General features: G+C 41.6%; 1 protein-coding gene across 1 annotated transcript in view; it reads right to left on the bottom strand.

Annotated features, from left to right (window-relative positions):
* LOC112259322 (calcium-binding protein 7-like) overlaps nt 1-23,684 on the bottom strand; it is a 32,685-nt gene extending 9,001 nt beyond the window's left edge. The window contains exon 1 of the mRNA XM_024434036.1: nt 22,689-23,684. Coding sequence (XP_024289804.1) covers nt 22,689-22,803 — 115 coding nt within the window. The 5' untranslated portion in view covers nt 22,804-23,684. The remainder of the gene's footprint in view (nt 1-22,688) is intronic.
* Nucleotides 23,685-24,816: the final 1,132 nt, after the last annotated feature.

Below are 24,816 nucleotides of genomic sequence, written 5' to 3' on the forward strand. Positions count from 1 at the left end.
CCTCTTATAGTTCACACTATTCTGGGACCCTGCAGATTCAACACTGTGGGAAAAGCCTTCCTCGTACTAATTTAAACAGCTGGTGAGTCCACGAGGACACCACTGCTTACCATATATCCACATTTGGCATTGGACTCCCCATTCTAGGAATTGACCCACCTACATACAGTAGGGTAACAGTATTTGTTGAGAACAGCACTGTATACTACTGTGTTCTAATTTGTTCAAACAATCTTCAAACAATGCCATGCCACTTTGTTTATAGCAACGCTTTCTCAAAGAAATATCATTCTGATGATTCTTTCTATTGTGGGTACGTTCGGAAATTCACACTGGAGTGTAAGAGAGCGCTCAGAGTGCACTCTGGGCATTCGTAAATTCAGAGCTTTGTCAGATTGTCCCTTTGAAAATTCAGAGCCTGTCGCTCTCTGAACATTTAGTGAGCACACTGGACGCTCTAACCAAGGAGTAGGGTTGATCCGAGCATTCTGACCTCACAACGGCAGTCAAGTACCCAAACTAACTGGCTAAAGTTAGCTAGCTTGCTATCTACTTCTAGAAATAAAATGAGAGAACACGTCAATGTGCTGCTGGCAACAATTTAATTACACTTTTTTTGCAGATCAAATCAAATCAAATTTATTTATATAGCCCTTCGTACATCAGCTGATATCTCAAAGTGCTGTACAGAAACCCAGCCTAAAACCCCAAACAGCAAGCAATGCAGGTGTAGAAGCACGGTGGCTAGGAAAAACTCCCTAGAAAGGCCAAAACCTAGGAAGAAACCTAGAGAGGAACCAGGCTATGTGGGGTGGCCAGTCCTCTTCTGGCTGTGCCGGGTGGAGATTATAACAGAACATGGCCAAGATGTTCAAATGTTCATAAATGACCAGCATGGTCGAATAATAATAAGGCAGAACAGTTGAAACTGGAGCAGCAGCACAGTCAGGTGGAAGTTGAAACTGGAGCAGCAGCATGGCCAGGTGGACTGGGGACAGCAAGTACTAGAAGCACAAGCATTTGAGTCATCATGTCAGGTAGTCCTGGGGCATGGTCCTAGGGCTCAGGTCAGTTGAAACTGGAACAGCAGCATGGCCAGGTGGACTGGGGACAGCAAGGAGTCATCATGTCAGGTAGTCCTGGAGCTCAGGTCCTAGGGCTCGGGTCCTCCGAGAGAGAGAAAGAAAGAGAGAAGGAGAGAATTAGAGAACGCACACTTAGATTCACACAGGACACCGAATAGGACAGGAGAAGTACTCCAGATATAACAAACTGACCCCAGCCCCCCGACACATAAACTACTGCAGCATAAATACTGGAGGCTGAGACAGGAGGGGTCAGGAGACACTGTGGCCCCATCCGAGGTGTTTACTGACACCGGTAATTTTCGATGGATGTTGAGCGTTCCTAAATTCATCAGTTATTCTGAGTTCTGGCACACTCAGAAGAGAATGCTCTGAAATCGGATTAGATAGCCAGATGGAATTAACGAACACACCCTATATATGAACTCTATTATAGCCCAATTAGAGTCCAGTGTGTGTTCAACTGTGTGTTAGGTATTATGTGTAAATCAGCTGATGGGGAGCATTGCTGCCATACAGAGGGTTATGGGTCTCTGTCAAATGTTAGCATTGTATCAAATGTAATAGCTAATTCATTTTCAGATTTACAGTAGTCAGAGACCTCATCTCTATATGAGGTGCTTATCTTCCCATTTGTAACCATGTATGAAGACAGCTTTGCATACAAAGTGGAAAGTGATCTGAGTCATACAACAATGTCTTGTGTCTGGGGGATTCTCTGACATTCTGTGATCTATAAAGAACGTTTGTGAGCTCCGTCAGTTGTGAGTTGAGAAACAGGAAGAGAGGTGGAGACTGAGAAATGGGATCTCACTCTAAGGAAATCAGTGCTCTGTGGTCTTATCTTGCTCGGCAGACTTGTTCAAGGGCGAGAACTGGCAGTCCTAAAATGCTTTCCTGACTATGCCATAGCTGTCGAGGTGCACTTGAATGAACTGTTTCAGTCTGATTATTTTGAGGTGTTGACTCTTGTTCGTAGGGAATATTGATTGGGAAGAATAACAAAAAGTGCCATTCGCTGTAATCCCCTTTAGTTCCCTGATTATGAATATAGTTACACCTCCTGACCACATATTTAAAAAAATATTTTCAATATATTTTTTTCTGCATTATTTTGGTAATAATTTTTCTGTCATATAGCAACTGTAACAATTTTGGTGAGAAAATGGTACATGATACAGTTATTATTATAGCACTTTGTAGTATCATCAAGGAGCACAAAGGTTTTTAATATTGAAACTTGGACAGTGCAGTATTACAGTGTAATCAGTCCCAGAAACCAGTCACCCAGCCAAAAGACAATTACTTTATAAGGCAAACAATAAAAGACATTTGAAATTGTCCGGCTATCTATTTGGTTAACTATTTAGCAGATGGCGGACTGAAGATGGAGGTGCAGAATGCCTCATGAGAAATTGCAATATTCATTATCTCTAAAACGGACCAAATAGTAGCACTACACCTGACCACATATTTAAAACTGATCCATTAGCTTGTGGGCAATAACATTCAAACTGGATAATAACCCTAAAAAACGTATAAGGACAGAGAAGTTAATTGATAAATATTACGAACGCAGTGTCACGTCTACTCCCGCTCCAACGCTTAGGCGCTCAACGTCGCCGGTTTACTAACCACCGGTCCTAGCAACCCATCATTCCACACACCTGGCAACTCTCATTACGCCCAATTTTTCAGTTTTTGATTTGTTAAAAAAGTTTGAAATATCCAATAAATGTCGTTCCACTTCATGATTGTGTCCCACTTGTTGTTGATTCTTCACAAAAAAATACAGTTTTATATCTTTATGTTTGAAGCCTGGAATGTGGCAAAAGGTCGCAAAGTTCAAGGGGGCCGAATACTTTCGCAAGGCACTGTATGTCCCCACGGGGGTGAGAAATCAGCTGTTGACCTGGGCACATACATCCCTCGCCGCCGGACACCCACATTATCCAATCCCTCTCTGAGAAGTACTGGTGACCCACCTTGGCGCAGGACGTCGCCCACTATGTCTACTCATGCTCCCTATGTACCCAATCCAAATCTCCAGCAGGGAAACTACTTCCCCTTTCTGTGCCACAGCAGCCTTGGTCACATCTGTCCATAGATTTTGTTGCTGATCTTCCCCGTCTGATGTTTTCACCACTCTTATGGTTGTTGTGGACAGGTTCTCCAAATCCTGCCATTTTATCCCTCTCTGTGGTCTTCCTACCGCTTTCCAGGTTGCTGAGGCGTTGTTCCAACAGGTTTTCTGGCACTATGGCCTTCTGGAGGACATCATCTCCGACTGTGGCCCCCAATTCATGGGTATGGAGAGCCTTCATGGAGAAGCTGGGGGTCACGGTCAGCCTCACATCCGGGTACCGGCCTCAGTCCAATGGCCAGGTGGAGTGGACCAATCAGGAGCTGGGAAGATTCCTTAGGAGTCACTGTCATGACCCTCCTGTCTCAGCCTCCAGTATTTATGCTGCAGTAGTTTATGTGTCGGGGGGCTAGGGTCAGTTTGTTATATCTGGAGTACTTCTCCTGTCCTATTCGGTGTCCTGTGTGAATCTAAGTGTGCGTTCTCTAATTCTCTCCTTCTCTCTTTCTTTCTCTCTCTCGGAGGACCTGAGCCCTAGGACCATGCCCCAGGACTACCTGACATGATGACTCCTTGCTGTCCCCAGTCCACCTGGCCGTGCTGCTGCTCCAGTTTCAACTGTTCTGCCTTATTATTATTCAACCATGCTGGTCATTTATGAACATTTGAACATCTTGGCCATGTTCTGTTATAATCTCCACCCGGCACAGCCAGAAGAGGACTGGCCACCCCACATAGCCTGGTTCCTCTCTAGGTTTCTTCCTAGGTTTTGGCCTTTCTATGGAGTTTTTCCTAGCCACCGTGCTTCTACACCTGCATTGCTTGCTGTTTGGGGTTTTAGGCTGGGTTTCTGTACAGCACTTTGAGATATCAGCTGATGTACGAAGGGCTATATAAATACATTTGATTTGATTTGCTTTGATTTGATGACCAGCAGGGGGAGTGGGTCCGGTTCCTTCCCTGGGCGCAGTACGTCCAGAACTCACTTCGTCACTGCTCCACTGGGCTGTCTCCCTTCCAGTGCGTCCTGGGGTACCAGCCGGCCCTGGCCTCGTGGATTCAGAGCCTGACCGAAGCAGCAGACGAGTGGTTCGCATGCAGAGGAGGTTTGGACCGCTGCACACACGAGGCTCCAACGCGCAGTCTGCCGACAGAAGGAGGAGGCGGACCGCCACCACAGTGATGCTCCTGTGTTCCGTCCTGGTGATCGTGTCTGGCTCTCCACCAGGAACCTCCCACTCCGCCTGCCCTGCCGGAAGCTGAGCCCCCAGTTTGTGGGTTCGTTCAAAGTACTCCTTAGGGTCAATGAGGTAACATACCGTTTGCAGCTCCCCACTGACTACCAGATCTCACCCTCTTTCCATGTGTCCCTCCTATGGCCGGTGGTTCCTGGTCCCCTGGCTGATGCCATCCCTCACGACATCCCTTCGCCACCACTGGACATTGAGGGAAGCCCTGCCTATGCCGTCAGATCCCTCCTGGACTCCCGACATCATGGGGGTCGACTACAGTACCTGGTGGACTGGGAGTGGTACGGTCCAGAAGAGCGGTGTTGGGTTCCAGTGGACAACATTCTAGATCCCAACATAATTTGAGATTTCCACCCTTGCCATCCAGATCGGCCCACCCCTCGCCCTCTGGGCCGTCCCCCAGACTAGCATTGTCCTGCGGCTGGAGCCGCGGGGGGTTACTGTCACATCTACTCCCGCTCCACCACTCCGGTGCTCGACGTCGCCGGTTTACTAACCACTAACCATCAGTCCTTAGGCGTTATTGGTTGTCTCTCACGTTCAGTACGCTTCCCATGTTTCTTCTTTTGTATCAGTTCCGTATTAAACTCACCTTCTGCACCTGCTTTTGGACTCCCAGCGTATTCGTTACATGCAGTCGAGATCAAAACATGTCAAAGAGGAACCAGAGAAAAAAATTAAGAACCAAACTCCAAGAGAAAACAACGCGATTCCTCGACAGACACCACCTGCTTTTCACCACCTGGTACGGTAAGAGTGAAAACCAACCTGCTAAAATCAAGAAATTATAAATTGGGAGTATTTGAACTTGTCAGTAAAAACACAAAGGAGAACGAGTGACGAAAAAGCTGCGACAATGGAGAAAGAAACAAACAAACTAAAAGGTACAGTCAATACTATTGAATCTGATGTTAATGAACTTAAAAAGGAGAACATGTTTCTAAGAGAAGCCTTACATGGAATACAGACTAGATCCATGCAAGAAAATCTGGTGCTTAAAGAAAATGAGGGTGTAAGATCCTGAAAGTATGGGGAAGAATTCCTCCTTGAAGCGCTACAGATCCCATGCGATACTGTTGACAAAATCAAGCCTTACAAAAAAAAATTGCAGTTTTAAAACTGCAGTAAAATTGCAGTAACTGCAGTCGACTGTAGTGTTTTGGACGCAGTAATTGCAGAATAACTGCACTGAATAACTGCACAGTTCTACTGCACTCTAACTGCAGTTATACTGCAAAATTACTGCAGTAAAGAAAACTTTGTTATTTGGATGCAGTATTTGCAGCACACTGAAGTTAGACTGCACTCTAACTGAATTTATACTGCAGTGTACTGCACTCTGACTGCAAACTTTTTTTGAACGCGTACACCGTTTCGGATAGAGAGGACAACAATATGAGTGCCCAATCGTTGCCAAATTTGCATTCTTAAAGATAAAATAATGGTTAAAAGCCTGGGCAAAAAACTCACTGGCACGAAAATAGGAATGAATGATCAGTTCCTGAAGGAAATTGCAGAACGGTGCAAAGTTCTGTACCCAGTATTCAAGGAGAATAGACATATAGGGAAATGTGTAGTTCACGTAGCTGATAAACTGTACATTGATAACCAATTGTTCCGAGACACCAAGACTACTCCATGGCTATTACAAATAATACAAAGTTTGAAAAGAGGAGTTGAATAATGGAACGTCCATTACTATCCATTGTAGGGATTGTAATCAAGGAAAAAACGGAAAACAAGAAAATACAACAATTGATAAAGAAATAAACTACAAATACACTATATCATTCAAGATAGCATGTTGTAAAATAATTTGTATTTGACTTTCTATTCATATTATTTATAAAGAGATTTTAAAAAACAGCATTAGAAGAAAGGATCATTATTGAAATAATACATATTTCAAATATAATGAACTGGAACACAAAAGTATTTAAAAGCCCAAAATTAGGTAGGAATCAACATGGTAGAGATAAAAAAAACACAGCTAACAGAGGACATAGAAGGCACAGTATGTGGGTATGTGCGGGTGTATTGTGATGGAAGATGGAGTATATGTTTATGCGGTATATGTTTTTGGAAAAGTCTGGAGTTAAGTGAGTGAAAAAGGAAAATTGTTGCAAATGCCAGAGCCCATGTGTGTCTGCGAGCAGGAGTAGTGACAGAGAGAGCTTTCAATTTTGTGCAGATATGGGATATACATTTTAAAATAGATAAATATATTTTATTTTTTTATTTTCTTATCATGACGGAGCAGTCCCCGACCCTGTACCCTAGACACCCACCTGAGTGACCCACACACTAAGGAGAAATCCTTATCTGTTTTATAGGCCTACTGCAAGTAGCCTATAGGCAGCCAAGACAGAAAGATAAACGCGGTCAGAGACCCACTAAAGTAGTCTGCCTGGCAGCCTCGGACTCCACTAAAGCCAAAGCCCCCGGATATGTGAGCATAATATACAAGGAATTTTTCAAATCTGCTAATGAGAACATTGATGACCTTGTACCTAGCTGGTGGGGATTCCGGTGGGATGCCCCCACACAGGTAGTAGCGGTACTGGCTACACTAGCTGCAATAACCCATGGGGAGGGGGTCACAATCAGAGAGGGGGCAAATTATTGTGGCCCTGGTGTGACAAAATAATCAAAAGGTCTGACTGCACAGAGATGCTTGGTAAAATGGTCACAATGGGGGACCAGTGTGTGTGTATTTCAGGGTAGGGGGGTGTATCTGAGCACCATCATCTAAGGCTTGACATTGGTTATTAATCATATCTCCCCATTCTTGCTCAATTTTGCGTGCCTTCTCAAACAGCTACAACTGTATATGCATTTGCACATTAAGCCTTCTCTTGAGTTGGGCTCACATCTGAGCTTGTGGTTGTTTGAAGGGGAAGGGTGTGTGTGTGTGTGTGTGTGTGTGTGTGTGTGTGTGTGTGTGTGTGTGTGTGTGTGTGTGTGTGTGTGTGTGTGTGTGTGTGTGTGTGTGTGTGTGTGTGTGTGTGTGTGTGTGTGTGTGTGTGTGTGTGTTAGAAAGGCAGGAACCTAGGAAAAAACCTAATGTGGAACCAGGCTCTGAGGGGTGGCTTCTGGCTGTGCCGGGTGGAGATTATGACAGTACATGGCCAAAACAATAATTGCTTGCCAAAAATACAATTATTTTAATGCCAATCCTGGTTATAGGTAACAATCCTGGTTATAGGTAACAATCCTTCATATGAATTGCCAACATTATTACCCATATTATTCGCCAATTTTGGAAATGAATTTAGATTTGCAATTTCTTTTTCTATATAAATACTTTTTAAAATAACGGTATACAATACAATCGAGGTGAGGGCGTTGGAAATGTTTTTGGCAGTTAATCTGCTTCTATTCTGTGGGTGGCGCTATGTGCTCTTTTTAAAGGATTGGGTCCCAATCTCTCAAAGGCCCTAGGATACAAGTTGACAGGGTTGGTCTCCCAGTGGGACGACAATCCAACTTGGGATGGTGGGAGGTTTCAGCAGCGCAAATACAATGGTATAGCTATATGGGCAACCAATCATTATGTTACTTTTTAATAGTAAGTTTACAAACATATATTATGATAAATAGAATTTAAACTTGTATCTCATTAGGGTGAAATAAGTATAGCCAGCTATAATTATAATAGCTCTGCAGATAATAAGAAAAGACTATCAGTATTTACATGGCTAAAAGAGAAGGAATATAATATCCATTGTTTACAGGAAACTCATTCAACTATTTTAGAATAAGTTGTGTGTAGAATGGACTGGTGGGATGAAATATACCTCTTCCATGGGCAAAAGGGGTGAAGATATGAATTTACAATCAATTTGATCCCAATGTGCAAATTGTTCAAACAGATCCGCAAGGTAGATGGATTTTCTTTATATATATATATTTTTGTATTTTACCCCTTTTTCGGGCTCGGGAGGCGAAGGTCGAGTTAAGCGTCCTCCGAAACATGACCCGCCAAACTGTGCTTCATAACGCGGAAGCCAGCCACACCAATGTGTCGGAGGAAACACCGTTCAACTGACGACCAAGATCAGCCTGCAGGCGCCCGGCCCGCCACAAGGAGTCGCTAAAACGCGATGAGCCAAGTAAAGCCTCCCCAACCAAACTCTGGGCCAATTGTGCACCGCCCTATGGGATACCTGAACCTGCTGGTTGTGATACAGACGGAACCGAACCCGGGTCTCTAGTGACGCCTCTAGAGCTGCGACGGAGTGCCTTAGACCACTACGACACTCGGGTGTCCAAGATGGATTATTTTAATCTTTAAAGCTCATTAATCTATACAGGTGGACTCCAATCAAGTTGTAGAAACATCTCAAGGATGATCAATGGAAACAGGATGCACCTGACGTCAATTTCGTATCATAGCAAAGGGTCTGAATACTTATGTGAATAAGTTATTTATGTTTTTTATGTTTAATACAATTGCAAACACTTCTAAAAACATGTTTTCGCTTTGTCATTATGGGGTATTGTGTGGAGATTGCTGAGGATTTTTTCTTTATTTAATACATTTTAGAATAAGTCTGTAACGTAACAAAATGTGGAAAAAGTCAAGGGGTCTGAATACTTTCCGAAGGCCCTGTATATATAATAATTTATCAAGCCTACAAGCAGTGGCGACCCGTCTTTCAGGGCAGGTTTTTAGCAAATAATAAATAAATAAAATACTTTTTTGTTTTGTTTTTTGGGGGGGTCTGGCCTGTTTTGCATGTTATTGTGGCATTAATAAGTGTCACATATCAGTTTGCAAACAATGTAAAATAATATATACAGTATCATTGAGTTAATAAACCCACATACAAACATGGTCTTTTTTTTGTTTTTTTGAGAAAGGCAGCTCCAAAATGCAGGTGTTTCAGCCTAGGTCAGTGCTTTCTGTGGTGGGGAAAGCTAGCAGAAAATACGGAGTGTTGCGCCGTGATTGGCTCAGTGTTCTGTCACTCATGGGGACTTTACGTCACTGCCAAGTGTAAGAGGAGACATTGAAAATTCTATCCCATCAGTTGCTGCCAATGAAGTGCCCATCCAAGAAGGCTCAAGGTCATTGGCCACAGATAAAAGGATGTCAAATCACTTTGATTGAACCGATCATGTCAACATCATACTTTCACAATCTTAGCTAGCAGTCATCATCATGAATCAAGTTGACAATCTACTTGCAAATCCTTTTAAATCCTTGTCATATGAAGAGAAATAAGGAAGAAAAATTATAGATAAAACGTATCGGTGCTCATCGGCCATTGGACATAAATATGACACAACAAGTTGGAAATCCCAAATTCAACGAGCGGTTTTGAAGGAAACAGTGACATTTGTTGTGTTGTCCCAAATTGGGATTAAGGGACTTTTTTCCAAGTTTAAAATGATAAACAATCAACATTTGGCCATGCCGTCAATTATAGCCAGAATGTATTATTCCAGCCCAGGTGCAATTTAGATTTTGACCACTAGATGGCAGCAGTGTATGTGAAAAGTTTTAGACTGATCCAATGAACCATTTTATTTCTGTTCAAAATTCTGTATCAATACTGCCCAAATGTGCCTAATTGGTTATTTAATAACATTTCAAGTTCATAACTGTGCACTCTCCTCAAACAATAGCCTGGTATTCTTTCACTGTAATAGCTACTGTAAATTTGACAGTGCAGTTAGATTAACAAGAATTGAAACTTTCTGCCCATATAAGATATGTCTATGTTCTGGGAAATGTTCTTGTTACTTACAACGTCATGCTAATCACATTAGCACACATTAGCTTATCGGGACACCGATCTGTAGAGATCCTTCAGAGGTTTTTAGCCTCATCACACTACAAACTATCACCCTTCTGCACTTACATAAATCATGAATATCATTGATATAATGGAACTAGTAGATATATGGAGGGTTAAATATCCTGAACTAGTGAGATATAAATGGTGGAGGCTCAATCAAGTTAGTAGTATTAAATACTTATGTCATTTTTGCTGGCACCAAAAGTTAAAAAAAAGAGACAGAATGCAGTCGGACCATCAAATATTTGGCATATACATTTCTCTTACAGAATTTCCAAGTGAGCGAGGATATTGGACACTTTATCAAGGCCTATTGGATGACAGCTTGTTTTTAACCAGGACAGAAGAATTTATAACTGGCTTTTTCTGACATAATATATTGTAGGTACAGCAGATTCCCTTACTGTATGGGACACTTTTAAATGTGCCTTTAGAGGCCATGCGATTCAATACTTATTTTTAAAACAAAAGCAATTTAAGTCAAAATAATTCATATTAAGAAAGGAAATAGAGGGACTAACAGTACAGATAGATACTAACCAAAACAGTACCATAGAGGCACAGAATACGTTAGAGGAAAAACAAAAATAAATGGAAGAACTTATTCAAGAAAGATCAAGTGTAATATATTATAATCTGGGGAAACTCCAGGGCTGGATGGCATACCAGTTGAGGTATACCAAACCTTTTTTGATGTACTCAGAAGACTGTTATTAGCATGGTTTTAACTACTCCTATCAAAATGGTAGATTATCAGATACTCAACAAGAAGGTCTGATTTCATTATTACTGCAACAAGGACCCAAGTGGTAAATATAAAAATCCAATCCATTTTAAAAAATCGGAGTCCCCTTACACTTCAGTGTTGTGATGCAAAAAATTATAGAAAAGTGCATAGCGCATAGAATTTAAAAAGTATTGTCGCATATTATTCATCCTAATCAGACAGGTTTTTTACATGGACGATACAGTACAATGGATATAATATAAGACAAGTACTGGAAACAATAGAGTGCTATGAAAAATCTGGAAAAACAGGCCTGGTATTCTTAGCGGACTTTGAAAATACGTTTGATAAAGTACGATTGAGATTTATATATAAATGCCTGGAATATTTACATTTTGGTGAATCTCTTATACAATGGGTTAAAGTATAGCAGCCGTAGGTGTAAAAATAGTAAATAATGGGTACTTCACAGAATGTATTAAACTGTCAAGAGGTGTGAGAGGAAGAAACAGTCACAGACTGTTCTCTATACTACCGCATGGCAAGCGGTACCGGAGCGCCAAGTCTAGGTCCAAAAGGCTCCTTAACAGCTTCTACCCACAAGCCATAAAACTGCTGAACAATTAATCAAATGGCCACCCAGACTATTTGCATTGACACCCCCACTCCCTTTGTTTTTACACTGCTGCTACTTGCTGTTTATTATCTACAGTATGCATAGTCATTTTACCCCTACCTAGATGTACAAATTTCCCCGACTAACCTGTACCCCCGCACATTGACTCGGTACCGGTACCCCCTGTATATAGCCTCATTATTGTTATTTTATTGTGTTATTTATTTTCTTTTTTACTTTAGTTTATATAGTAAATATTTTCTTAACTCTATTTTCTTAAAACTGCATTGTTGGTTAAGGGCTTGTAAGTAGGTATTTCAAGGTAAAGTATTCGGTGCATGTGAGAAATAATATTTGATTTGATAAATAGGACTGTGGAATTATGTCACACATGCAGCTAACAAAAATATATGGAAATGTCTGCTCTACTCAAAATTACAACCAACTAATTGCAGCGTTACCGCAAAAATGGAAGAAGCCAGTGGAAGGGGGAGAAAGTAGGGAACTTGTCTGAAGTAACATTTAGACCAAAATTGGGAAAGAAAATTGTGATGAATAAAAAAGTATACCAGTTTCATATTCAGGACCAAAAAATGTACAGCTGTTTGACAGCAAATGAATTGCTCAAAGTGATGATGGAATTTTAGGGCGAGACAGTTTGGCCAGATCTGGGGCCAGGGTGTCTAACCATGAGCAGAAACAGAAAATAGGGATTTAATTATCAGCATAAAAGACTGATCTGATTTTCATCTCTTTTTTGTTACAACAAAATCTCCATTGTACAACTTCCAGGAAACTTATGAAAACACATTTATTCTAATTAATGTGTATCTTGTCATTGCAGGAACCACCAAATTGCCCTTTCAGACAGGAAGGAAGGCTGCAATATTCTGGCAGGGTTTAGTTTTTTACCCAATGCCAGATCTCTTTAATGATCCGTCTGCTGAGATGCACCTATGTGAACTTTAGAATTTGGCTTTTCAAAATGAAAACATCCCTTATGAACTCAACTCCACAGTCCATTCTTCCTGGAGTAGTAGACAAAGCATTGTCTCAAGTTTATATTTGGTTCTATATTTATATTTGGGTTCTATAATCTCGTCACCCAGGACCAAATATCCTGTGCAAGACTAGGTTCTATATTACCCAAACCCATAGGTTCTCTATGATTTGCAACCTCTATAGCCAAACGAAGGTCAACTAGAACAGTGATGTGTCAATGCCGATCAATCCTTAACTCTTCTCTAAGGTTTTTATTATTTTGTTGATTGTTTTAATTCCTATGTATTTAGTTCAATTTCAAATCTCCATGAACCACTTGTTTTCAGATTTCACAATGCAGCTTCTCTCATTGTTACCTGGTCCTTCCAAGTAGTACACACTCCTCCCTGCCCCATACCATCGCCTGCTGTCAATCATCAACCTTCATAAAAACAGTCAATGACATTCATATTTTCACTTTTAATTGGCAGCTGGGAGTCATGCTCATCCTCAGCAGTCATCACATATTGAGAGTTCCAATGCCATAACATGTACACAGTGCACACCAATGGACCGAAATGCACCATTTCCTTTATGCACCATTATGCACCTTTATGCACCATTTCCTTTACTTCAGGGTTAGAGGACGCTCCCTCTAACGTCAGAATGGACAGAATGACTGTTGTTTTCTGGAAGTGTGAAGAAGTAAGTATTTGGCAAAAATAGTTTTCTTCTATTTGGATTCTAAGTACTTGGTTGTATGTGTTTCAAAGTTGGAAAAAACAGACATAAACAGGTTATATTCAAATCAAAACCAACTTTATTTGTCACATGCCCCAAATACAACAGTGAAATGCTTACTTTTAAGCCCTTAATCAACAATGCAGTTCAAGAAAGAGTTAAGACAACATTTACCAAATAAACTAAAGTAAAAAACTCTCAAAAGTAACACAATAAATAACAATAAAGAGGCTATATACAGGGAGTACCGGTACCGAGTCAATATGCGGGGGTACAGGTTAGTCAAGGTCATTTGTACGTTTAGGTAGGGGCACATTTTGAACACGTCGGCTTGTTTTAGCTACAGTACATCCTCTCAGGAAAATCTGATTGCATTTCCTAGGAAATTCTGGTGACATTTTTGGATTTATCCTGCTACACAGTTACACTTGGTGATATCCTCTTTCTCCTGATTCTATATGTCCCCTCCCTGCAGCACCAACGCATTAATGATAGGCAGTGGTTTTTGATCCATAGGTAACCGCTCTGTCCCGCTCCCCTGTATCCCGTTTCGGAGCTGAAGATTCGAATCACGTTTTGCGCATGTTTCTTTACCTCTACTTTATGCACACATTTTTGTGGTCACCCTCCCTTCACATTTCTCACTGTCAATCATGAATGATAATTCTTCAGGTTTAACCGGTGAGACTTCCATGCAGCATCTGCATACCAACCATTTTATCTCAATCAGTTTCATGGGGATATGAATTTAGATCTTGTTGAGTTATATAGTGTTGTTTCGAAGCAGCCTACTTTGTTGTTTTGAATTGTGTAAAGTGACTGAATTTGAGGGCAGATGGTGTTAATAAACTGTAGCATCGCCTACCTGTGTTTTGTTTCAAAGCACATATTTTGCCTAGTGGCATGGCTGTTGAGTGTCGGCTACACGAGAGAAACATTTGACCATCATGCTGTAATCTCATTAGAAATTAGGTGCTGTTTTATTGTTTTACTGTGATGTTAGACTATGCTATTATATTCTGTTATTTTATGTCAAATACTATCATTATGTGATCTTGCAGAAATTGATTCAGCTTTGATATAACTTTATTAAATGAGCACCATTCGCCAGAGTCACTTGTTCTCTACGAATAGAGCAGAGACTGTGCGTAAATATAATCCCAAACATGTGCAGAAGCTTCGGGAACTTTAGCTGTCAGGAAGAAGGGTCCCGAATAGTAAGATCCGCAGCTACTCTGTTGATGATAAGTCATAACTTTACTGAATTAAATCAGAAAAGTTATTAGAGTAAACAGATAGATAAAGTCTGTGGATGCTGGGTGGCCTGTATAGGAAATAGCTTGCAGTAAGCAATATGCAGGGGCTTCAATACATAAGAATCAGAATAATGGAGTGAATTGAGTGATTGCTGTGAGAGATATATCTGTATACACATCTTTACTCACAGGCAGTCTGAATCGCCCATGTTTGGCAAGATAGATTAATAAAGAAGGAATATTGAGAGTGTGAGAGAGAGAGAGAGAGAGAGAGAGAGATCATTAACTGTTTGACATAACTAAGATTTGGGACATGTAGGTCCAACAAGGCTTCTGTGAAACAGGATTGCATGAAGTCAATTTAAGTATAATTAAATACAGGAATAAAGTATCAGACAACGAATAGAACAAAAAATGGAAGTACAAAAACCTGAATATTGTCTAGCAACATTCAAGCAATATTCAAACAAATATTGTCTAGCAACACTCAAAGCAACAGTGAAACAAATATTATCTAGCAACATTCAAACAAATATTGTCTGGCAACATTATAGCAACATTCAAAAAAATATTGTCTAGGAGCATTCAAGCAACATTCAAACAAATATTGTCTAGCTATATTCAGCATGTTTTTCCAGGCCTGCAAGCCTTAGAATAATAATATTCATAGCACAGATTCAGATTTGCATGCATACTAGCACCCATTCTCTTTGTCTGTCACATGCTGCAGGATGAAGGATTTCAATTATCAGGATTTCAGTTATTTTGCTAATGGTGGAACTACCATCAAAACAGGATCATTATTAACAACAATAACAACACTTTGGTGCCCACTGATGTCTCGCAACCCAATGTGGTGAAACGATACACTACTTTGATCCCCCAATTTTAACAGTTGTGCACATGTAAGTTGTTTTATGTACAAATTAATGGGTCAAGAACATATGTTATACAACGGTTGGGTCTAATCTTGAATACTGATTGGTTATTAAAACCGCATTCCAGCTGGTGTCATTTCCACAAGTTGCCACCGGCTAAATCTATGATGTTAAAAATGCCTATTTACTCTGTGCAATCCACTCAATGCAATACACTGTCTCATCAGCCCAGCCAGGCAATTTATATACTTGAGCTCCACTATAAAAAGCATCTAGACATTATCTAACATTTCTTTTAGACTAACATTTTGTTTTCAACAGCAGAGATTTGCAAAAACCTTGCTGTCTGTCTCTCAGACTTTGGCAACATTGATTCAATATTCAAATTTGATCCCCTGCTGTCCCATAATAATCGGGAGTCGGGACAAGACAGACAGGCAGGCAGCATTTCTCAGCCAGTCGAAATCATGAATCAACTGGCATCATTTCTACGGATATACAGTTGAAGTTGGAAGTTTACATACACCTTAGCCAAATACATTTAAACTCTGTTTTTAACAATCCCTGACATTTTATCCTAGTAACAATTCCATGTTTTAGGTCAGTTAGAATCACTACTTTATTTTAAGAATGTGAAATGTCAAAATAATAGTAGAGAGAATGATTTATTTCAGCTTTTATTTCTTTCATCACATTCTCAGTGGGTCAGAAGTTTACATACACTCAGTTAGTATTTGGTAGCATTGCCTTTAAATTGTTTAACTTGGGTCAAATGTTTCGGTAGCCTTCCACAAGCTTCCCACAATACATTGGGTGAATTTTGGCCCATTCCTCCTGACAGAGCTGGTGTAACTGAGTCAGGTTTGTAGGCCTCCTTGCTCGCACATGCTTTTTCAGTTCTGCCCACAGAATTTCTATAGGATTGAGGTCAGGGCTTTGTGATGGCCACTCCATTACCCTGACATTGTTGTCCATAAGCCATTTTGCCACAACTTTGGAAGTATGCTTGGGGTCATTGTCCATTTGGAAGACCCATTTGTGACCAATTTTTAACTTCCTGACTGATGTCTTGAGATGTTGCTTCAATATATCCACTTCATTTTTCTTCCTCATGATGATCTATTTTGTGAAGTGCTCCAATCCGTCCTGCAGCAAAGCACACCCACAACATGATGCTGCCACCCCCGTGCTTCACGGTTGGGATGGTGTTCTTCAGCTTGCAAGCCCCCCTTTTCCTCCAAACATAATGATGTTCTCTATGGCCAAACAGTTCTATTTTTGTTTCATCAGACCAGAGGACATTTCTCCAAAATGTACGATATCTCCTTCCGTGGCCTCCAACTGCTCTTAAATACAAGGAAAAGTAAATGCATGCTCTTCAACCAATCGCTGCCTGCACCTGCCCGCCCGTCCAGCATCACTACTCTGGACGGTTCTGACGTAGAATATGTACACAACTACAAATACCTAGGTGTCTGGTTAGACAGTAAACTCTTCTTCCAGACTCACATCAAACATCTCCAATCCAAAGTTAAATCTAGAATTGGCTTCCTATTTCGCAAACAAATATTCCTTTTTTTTAACTAGGCAAGTCAGTTAAGAACAAATTATTATTTTCAATGACAGCCAAGGAACAGTGGGTTAACTGCCTATTCAGGGGCAGAACAACAGATTTGTACCTTGTCAGCTTGGGGGTTTGAACTTGCAACCTTTATGGTTACAAGTCCACCACTCTGACCACTAGGCTACCCCGCCACTCCTTCACTCATGCTGCCAAACATACCCTCGTAAAACTGACCATCCTACCGATCCTCGACTTCGGCGATGTCATTTACAAAATAGCCTCCAATACTCTACTCAATAAATTGGATGCAGTCTATCACAGTGCCATCCGTTTTGTCACCAAAGCCCCATATACTACACACCACTGCAACCTATCGTTGGCTGGCCCTCGCTTCATACTCGTCGCCAAAACCACTGGCTCCAGGTCATCTACAAGAACCTGCTAGGTAAAGTCCACCCTTATCTCAGCTCGCTGGTCACCATAGCAGCACCCACCTGTAGCACGTGCTCCAGCAGGTACAGTATATCTCTCTGGTCACCCCCAAAACCAATTCTTCCTTTAGCCGCCTCTCCTTCCAGTTCTCTGCTGCCAATGACTGGAACGAACTGCAAAAATCTCTGAAACTGGAAAAACGTATCTCCCTCATTAGCTTTAAGCACCAGCTGTCAGAGCAGCTCACAGATTACTGCACCTGTACATAGCCCATCTATAATTTAGCCCAAACAACTACCTCCTCCCCTACTGTATTTATTTATTTATTTTGCTCCTTTGCACCCCATTATTTCTATCTCTACTTTGCACATTCTTCCACTGCAAATCTACCATTCCAGTGTTTCACTTGCTATATTGTATTTACTTAGCCACCATGGCCTTCTTTGCCTTTACCTCCCTTATCTCACCTCATTTGCTCACATTGTATATATACTTATTGTTCTACTGTATTATTGACTGTATGTTTGTTTTACTCCATGTGTAACTCTGTGTTGTATGTGTCGAACTGCTTTTCTTTATCTTGGCCAGGTTGCAATTGTAAATGAGAACTTGTTCTCAACTTGCCTACCTGGTTAAATAAAGGTGAAAAGAAAATGTGCAGTTGCAAACTGTAGTCTGGATTTTTTATGACAGTTTTGGAGCAGTGGCTTCTTCCTTGCTGAGCGGCCTTTCAGGTTAAGTTCAAATCAAATCAAATCAAATTTTATTTGTCACACATACACATGGTTTGAGAGACTAGTCAAGGACCATATCACCTCCACCCTACCTGACACCCTTGACCCACTCCAATTTGCTTACCGCCCAAATAGGTCCACAGACGATGCAATCTCAACCACACTGCACACTGCCCTAACCCATCTGGACAAGAGGAATACCTATGTGAGAATGCTGTTCATCGACTACAGCTCGGCATTCAACACCATAGTACCCTCCAAGCTCGTCATCAAGCTCGAGACCCTGGGTCTCGACCCCGCCCTGTGCAACTGGGTACTGGACTTCCTGACGGGCCGCCCCCAGGTGGTGAGGGTAGGCAACAACATCTCCTTCCCGCTGATCCTCAACACTGGGGCCCCACAAGGGTGCGTTCTGAGCCCCCTCCTGTACTCCCTGTTCACCCACGACTGCGTGGCCATGCACGCCTCCAACTCAATCATCAAGTTTGCGGACGACACAACAGTGGTAGGCTTGATTACCAACAACGACTACGGCCTACAGGGAGGAGGTGAGGGCCCTCGGAGTGTGGTGTCAGGAAAATAACCTCACACTCAACGTCAACAAAACTAAGGAGATGATTGTGGACTTCAGGAAACAGCAGAGGGAACACCCCCATCCACATCGATGGAACAGTAGTGGAGAGGGTAGCAAGTTTTAAGTTCCTCGGCATACACATCACAGACAAACTGAATTGGTCCACTCACACAGACAGCATCGTGAGGAAGGCGCAGCAGCGCCTCTTCAACCTCAGGAGGCTGAAGAAATTCGGCTTGTCACCAAAAGCACTCACAAACTTCTACAGATGCACAATCGAGAGCATCCTGGCGGGCTGTATCACCGCCTGGTATGGCAACTGCACCGCCCTCAACCGTAAGGCTCTCCAGAGGGTAGTGAGGTCTGCACAACGCATCACCGGGGGCAAACTACCTGCCCTCCAGGACACCTACACCACCCGATGCTACAGGAAGGCCATAAAGATCATCAAGGACATCAACCACCGAGCCACTGCCTGTTCACCCCGCTGTCATCCAGAAGGCGAGGTCAGTACAGGTGCATCAAAGCTGGGACCGAGAGACTGAAAAACAGCTTCTATCTCAAGGCCATCAGACTGTTAAACAGCCACCACTAACATTGAGTGGCTACTGCCAACATACTGTCAATGACACTGACTCTACTCCAGCCACTTTAATCATGGGAATTGATGGGAAATTATGTAAATATATCACTAGCCACTTTAAACAATGCTACCTTATATAATGTTACTTACCCTACATTGTTCATCTCATATGCATACGTTGATACTGTACTCTATATCATCGACTGCATCCTTATGTAATACATGTATCACTAGCCACTTTAACTATGCCACTTGGTTTACATACTTATCTCATATGTATATACTGTACTCGATATCATCTACTGTATCTTGCCTATGCTGCTCTGTACCATCACTCATTCATATATCCTTATGTACATATTCTTTATCCCCTTACACTGTGTATAAGACAGTAGTTTTTTTTTTTTTTGGAATTGTTAGTTAGATTACTTGCTCGTTATTACTGCATTGTCGGAACTAGAAGCACAAGCATTTCGCTACACTCGCATTAACATCTGCTAACCATGTGTATGTGACAAATAAAATTTGATTTGATTTGATGATTTGATTTGATGGTTAGCAGATGTTAATGCGAGTGTAGCGAAATGCTTGTGCTTCTAGTTCCGACAATGCAGTAATAACGAACAAGTAATCTAACTAACAATTCCAAAAAAACTACTGTCTTATACACAGTGTAAGGGGATAAAGAATATGTACATAAGGATATATGAATGAGTGATGGTACAGAGCAGCATAGGCAAGATACAGTAGATGATATCGAGTACAGTATATACATATGAGATGAGTATGTAAACCAAGTGGCATAGTTAAAGTGGCTAGTGATACATGTATTACATAAGGATGCAGTCGATGATATAGAGTAGAGTATCTACGTATGCATATGAGATGAATAATGTAGGGTAAGTAACATTATATAAGGTAGCATTGTTTAAAGTGGCTAGTGATATATTTACATCATTTCCCATCAATTCCCATTATTAAAGTGGCTGGAGTAGAGTCAGTGTCATTGACAGTGTGTTGGCAGTAGCCACTCAATGTTAGTGGTGGCTGTTTAACAGTCTGATGGCCTTGAGATAGAAGCTGTTTTTCAGTCTCTCGGTCCCAGCTTTGATGCACCTGTACTGACCTCGCCTTCTGGATGACAGCGGGGTGAACAGGCAGTGGCTCGGGTGGTTGATGTCCTTGATGATCTTTATGGCCTTCCTGTAGCATCGGGTGGTGTAGGTGTCCTGGAGGGCAGGTAGTTTGCCCCCGGTGATGCGTTGTGCAGACCTCACTACCCTCTGGAGAGCCTTACGGTTGAGGGCAGTGCAGTTGCCATACCAGGCGGTGATACAGCCCACCAGGATGCTCTCGATTGTGCATCTGTAGAAGTTTGTGAGTGCTTTTGGTGACAAGCCGAATTTCTTCAGCCTCCTGAGGTTGAAGAGGCGCTGCTGCGCCTTCCTCACGATGCTGTCTGTGTGAGTGGACCAATTCAGTTTGTCTGTGATGTGTATGCCGAGGAACTTAAAACTTGCTACCCTCTCCACTACTGTTCCATCGATGTGGATGGGGGTGTTCCCTCTGCTGTTTCCTGAAGTCCACAATCATCTCCTTAGTTTTGTTGACGTTGAGTGTGAGGTTATTTTCCTGACACCACACTCCGAGGGCCCTCACCTCCTCCCTGTAGGCCGTCTCGTCGTTGTTGGTAATCAAGCCTACCACTGTTGTGTCGTCCGCAAACTTGATGATTGAGTTGGAGGCGTGCGTGGCCACGCAGTCGTGGGATGAACAGGGAGTACAGGAGAGGGCTCAGAACGCACCCTTGTGGGGCCCCAGTGTTGAGGATCAGCGGGGAGGAGATGTTGTAGCCTACCCTCACCACCTGGGGGCGGCCCGTCAGGAAGTCCAGTACCCAGTTGCACAGGGCGGGGTCGAGACCCAGGGTCTCGAGCTTGATGACGAGCTTGGAGGGTACTATGGTGTTGAATGCCGAGCTGTAGTCGATGAACAGCATTCGTTTTACTGTGGATATAGATACTTTTGTACCTGTTTCCTCCAGCATCTTCACAAGGTCCTTTGCTGTTGTTCTGGGATTGATTTGCACTTTTTGCACCAAAGTGCGTTCATCTCTAGGAGACAGAACGCATCTTCTTCCTGAGCGGTATGACGCTGTGTGGTCCCATGGTGTTTTTACTTGCGTACTATTGTTTGTACAGATGAACGTGATACCTTCAGGCGTTTGGAAATTGCTCCCAATGATGAACCAGACCTGTGGAGGTCTACATTTTTTTCTGAGGTCTTAGCTGATTTCTTTTGATTTTCCCATGATGTCAAGCAGAGGCACTGAATTTGAAGGTAGGCCTTGAAATTAGCTCATTGTTATGGAGGTATCCAAATAAATGTCACTAGAATACAGCTTAAACAAATGCAAATGCGGCTAGTTTGTTGTTATTATAGTTGGCTAGCTAGCAAGCAAGGGATAAGAACGTTGCCAGCCAGTATGGCAATGGAACATTTAGAACTAACGACTGGGTCACATCCATAGATACTGAACAAATAGACTGAATGACTGTCGCATCTCTAGCAACCCTAGATTTGTGTCGGGACTTTATCTTGTGGAAAGATGAAATTGTATGAATAAATACATCAAAATTAAGCTTTTAATGAAAATATGTCAATCATTATTTAAATATGTTGGTAACCCATTGTATGAAAGGTATAATTCCCTCGAAGCCGGTGTTTGGAGGAAATATTGGCACGGTTTGCTGGCATTCAAATTCATCTCGGACCTAACAACACCCGTGCCAATATATCCTTCAAACACCGGCTTCTCTGGCTTTATCACCAAAATAGAGAATATTACGGCAGGCCCAAAAATGTGAGTACATTTACGTTGTAATTGCTGCTCTTGCTTGAGACCATTCTGATGTCAAACATTTAGCCCCTGTGAGGCGCTCTCCAACTTGCTGACTCATTTTATGTGACTCATTTTATGGTCAAGTCTAAGGTCATTCTCTTACCCTGGCTGGATCGATCCGCCATATGCAGAATGGATTTAGGCAAGACATGAAACAATACAATGTAAGATTTTAATTTGAGACAGTTTCCTACAGCAGCAACAGCAATATAAATTATTATAGTTAATGGACATGTTTTTAGGGGTTGATACATTTTTTGTTGATACAATAATGGACATTTTTGAAGGGGTTGATCATTTTTTTTACAAGTGCAAGTCATGTCTGAAATTTCAAAGTGGAATTTACAAACTTCATAAGCATTTTTAAGCCTCAAATACACTATAGGTTTGTATTTCCTGCTGTGCAGGAAAATTCTCAACAACAAAAGCGTGATCAAATTAAGATCCTACATCTGTAGATATAACAATCATGACTCACCTTCCACCTCATCCTCAGGCAGGTTAATGGGGGCCCGGTATGACAGGATATCTGGAATAGTGCAAATTCCCCTGTACATCAACCTGGTGGTTCGCACTGGCATTCGCACTGGCATTTCTGCGAGGGAAAATCTGTGTCGCGATCTTCATAGGCTATAGCTCACTGTTTGCTGAACAAAACTTTACTATAGTCCACTTTGGAGAACAAAAATCTGTTCAGGTTATGTCACTTGATATTTTCTGTTTTTTGGTGTAGCCTGTTGAGAAAACAGTAGCGGAATCGAAGCACGTGTAGTCCCGGACAAAGTGGCAGGTGTCTCTGCCTTTGGCTTCATGCATGTAATGGCTGGCTGGACAACAATAATTCTTGTGTATATATGTCACGCCAACTCTGCAATACAATCACCAAAGGATATAAGTGCTACATATAGTGCTGAAACTTTATTATCAGGTGTAATTATATCTATGTTATTGTCTCAAATAATGATCCACCTAAGCATAGCGAATATCTGTGTTACACCAAAACCTCCAATTTGAAACCACATATTATATTCCGCATATCTGGCAATAAAATAATGATACGAAAAAACTATACATAAAAACACAACTTGTGAATTACAAATCCGAGTCGAGCGCAGATGAAGTATGCACCCGCTTTAAAATGCACGCCATTACATAATTGTGAGACTAAAGACTTCTATTTCGTGTTTGATAGGATTAGCTAGCATGCACATATTTTTGTGTTAAATCATAGATCAAGGTAGGCTAATGCCTTCCGTTTCCTCACACGTTCCTCTCCTGTTCCTTTATCTTCACTTCTTGAGACCAGTCGATACAACTGTAAATAACCATTAGCCAAAAACAGCTGCAACCAGTAGCTTATTGAACAGATTTTCATCCGTAAGGTTCTCAGTGAAATTAACACGTTGTTTTATTTGGGCGGCAAAAATAGACAAAAAAATGTATAGCCTAACAACTAAATAACAGCAAAACTAAAAACAAGGATCAATAGTAAGTGGATTTCCTGGTCGACCCACTGTCTCTTTATTCTGATGGAGAAACACTCCGTGTGTAGGTTGATCCTTGAGCAGTCTGCTCTGCACACTGTTGTCTCATTTGGGTTCGCTCAATCCAAGCTCCCCACGGTTTCTAGTGATGACAACCCCATCCACCTCCCCTTTCACGGTAGACTTTATATATTATCTTATTGAACAGAAAACGTGTCTCTCAAGGTTGACATTGATGACTGACACTTTTTACTATTTAGTGATGCTTGAACATGATGGTCACTGTATATTGTACTAGGGCACGTAATGGTAAATGAATAGATGGACGTAGAGATAGAGAAAAACTATTATAGTCTATGGTAATACATATATATATATATATATATATATATATATATATATATATATATATATATATATATATATATATATATATATACATATATACATATATACATATATACATATATACATATATACATACATATATATGTTTTTACTTGAAATGTGCAAGAGCTGATCCCGAGGAACAACAGGTGATCTTCAGTTTGACTTTTTTGGACGATAGCTACTGTGGTAGGAAGGTCAAAGCTGCGCGCCGTAATACGATTCCAGCACCAAGGACAGCGCGTTCTAACGTTCATGCACTTTACTGCCTCCTCTTCCTCATGTCAGTCTGACGACGTATAATTTCCTTATGGAGTTCTTCAATATGTGATTTCAATTAAACATCACTCAATGAAGCATATCACTGAAGTCTGTAGATGAAACTAGAATTATTCACAATTTCAGTGTATGTGTGCGTGTGTATTTATTTTTATGTACTGCTTGTTTGTTGGCTGTGTGTCAGGATTCTTCACATAGTTGAATGAGAATCCTGTGGTGAGGGCTCTGAATGGTTTCTCTGGGCTGTTTTAGTGCTGGTTTGGCTGACAGGTCTATTCCTCTCTGGATGCTGGGGGATTGTCTCCCTCTGCTGCACCTGGGCCCCTCCCTGAGCCTCTGTCTGAGCACTGCCTGGGCTCTGACAGCAGCAGGCTTTATGAAAGTTGAATAACAGGCACCTCTCATTCCAAACCGATCCACAGTACAATGGATGTGATGGTTCAGACCCTGAGTCAT

Source organism: Oncorhynchus tshawytscha, linkage group LG09 (assembly GCF_018296145.1).
Source record: "Oncorhynchus tshawytscha isolate Ot180627B linkage group LG09, Otsh_v2.0, whole genome shotgun sequence".
NCBI classification, from domain to species: Eukaryota; Metazoa; Chordata; class Actinopteri; order Salmoniformes; family Salmonidae; genus Oncorhynchus; species Oncorhynchus tshawytscha.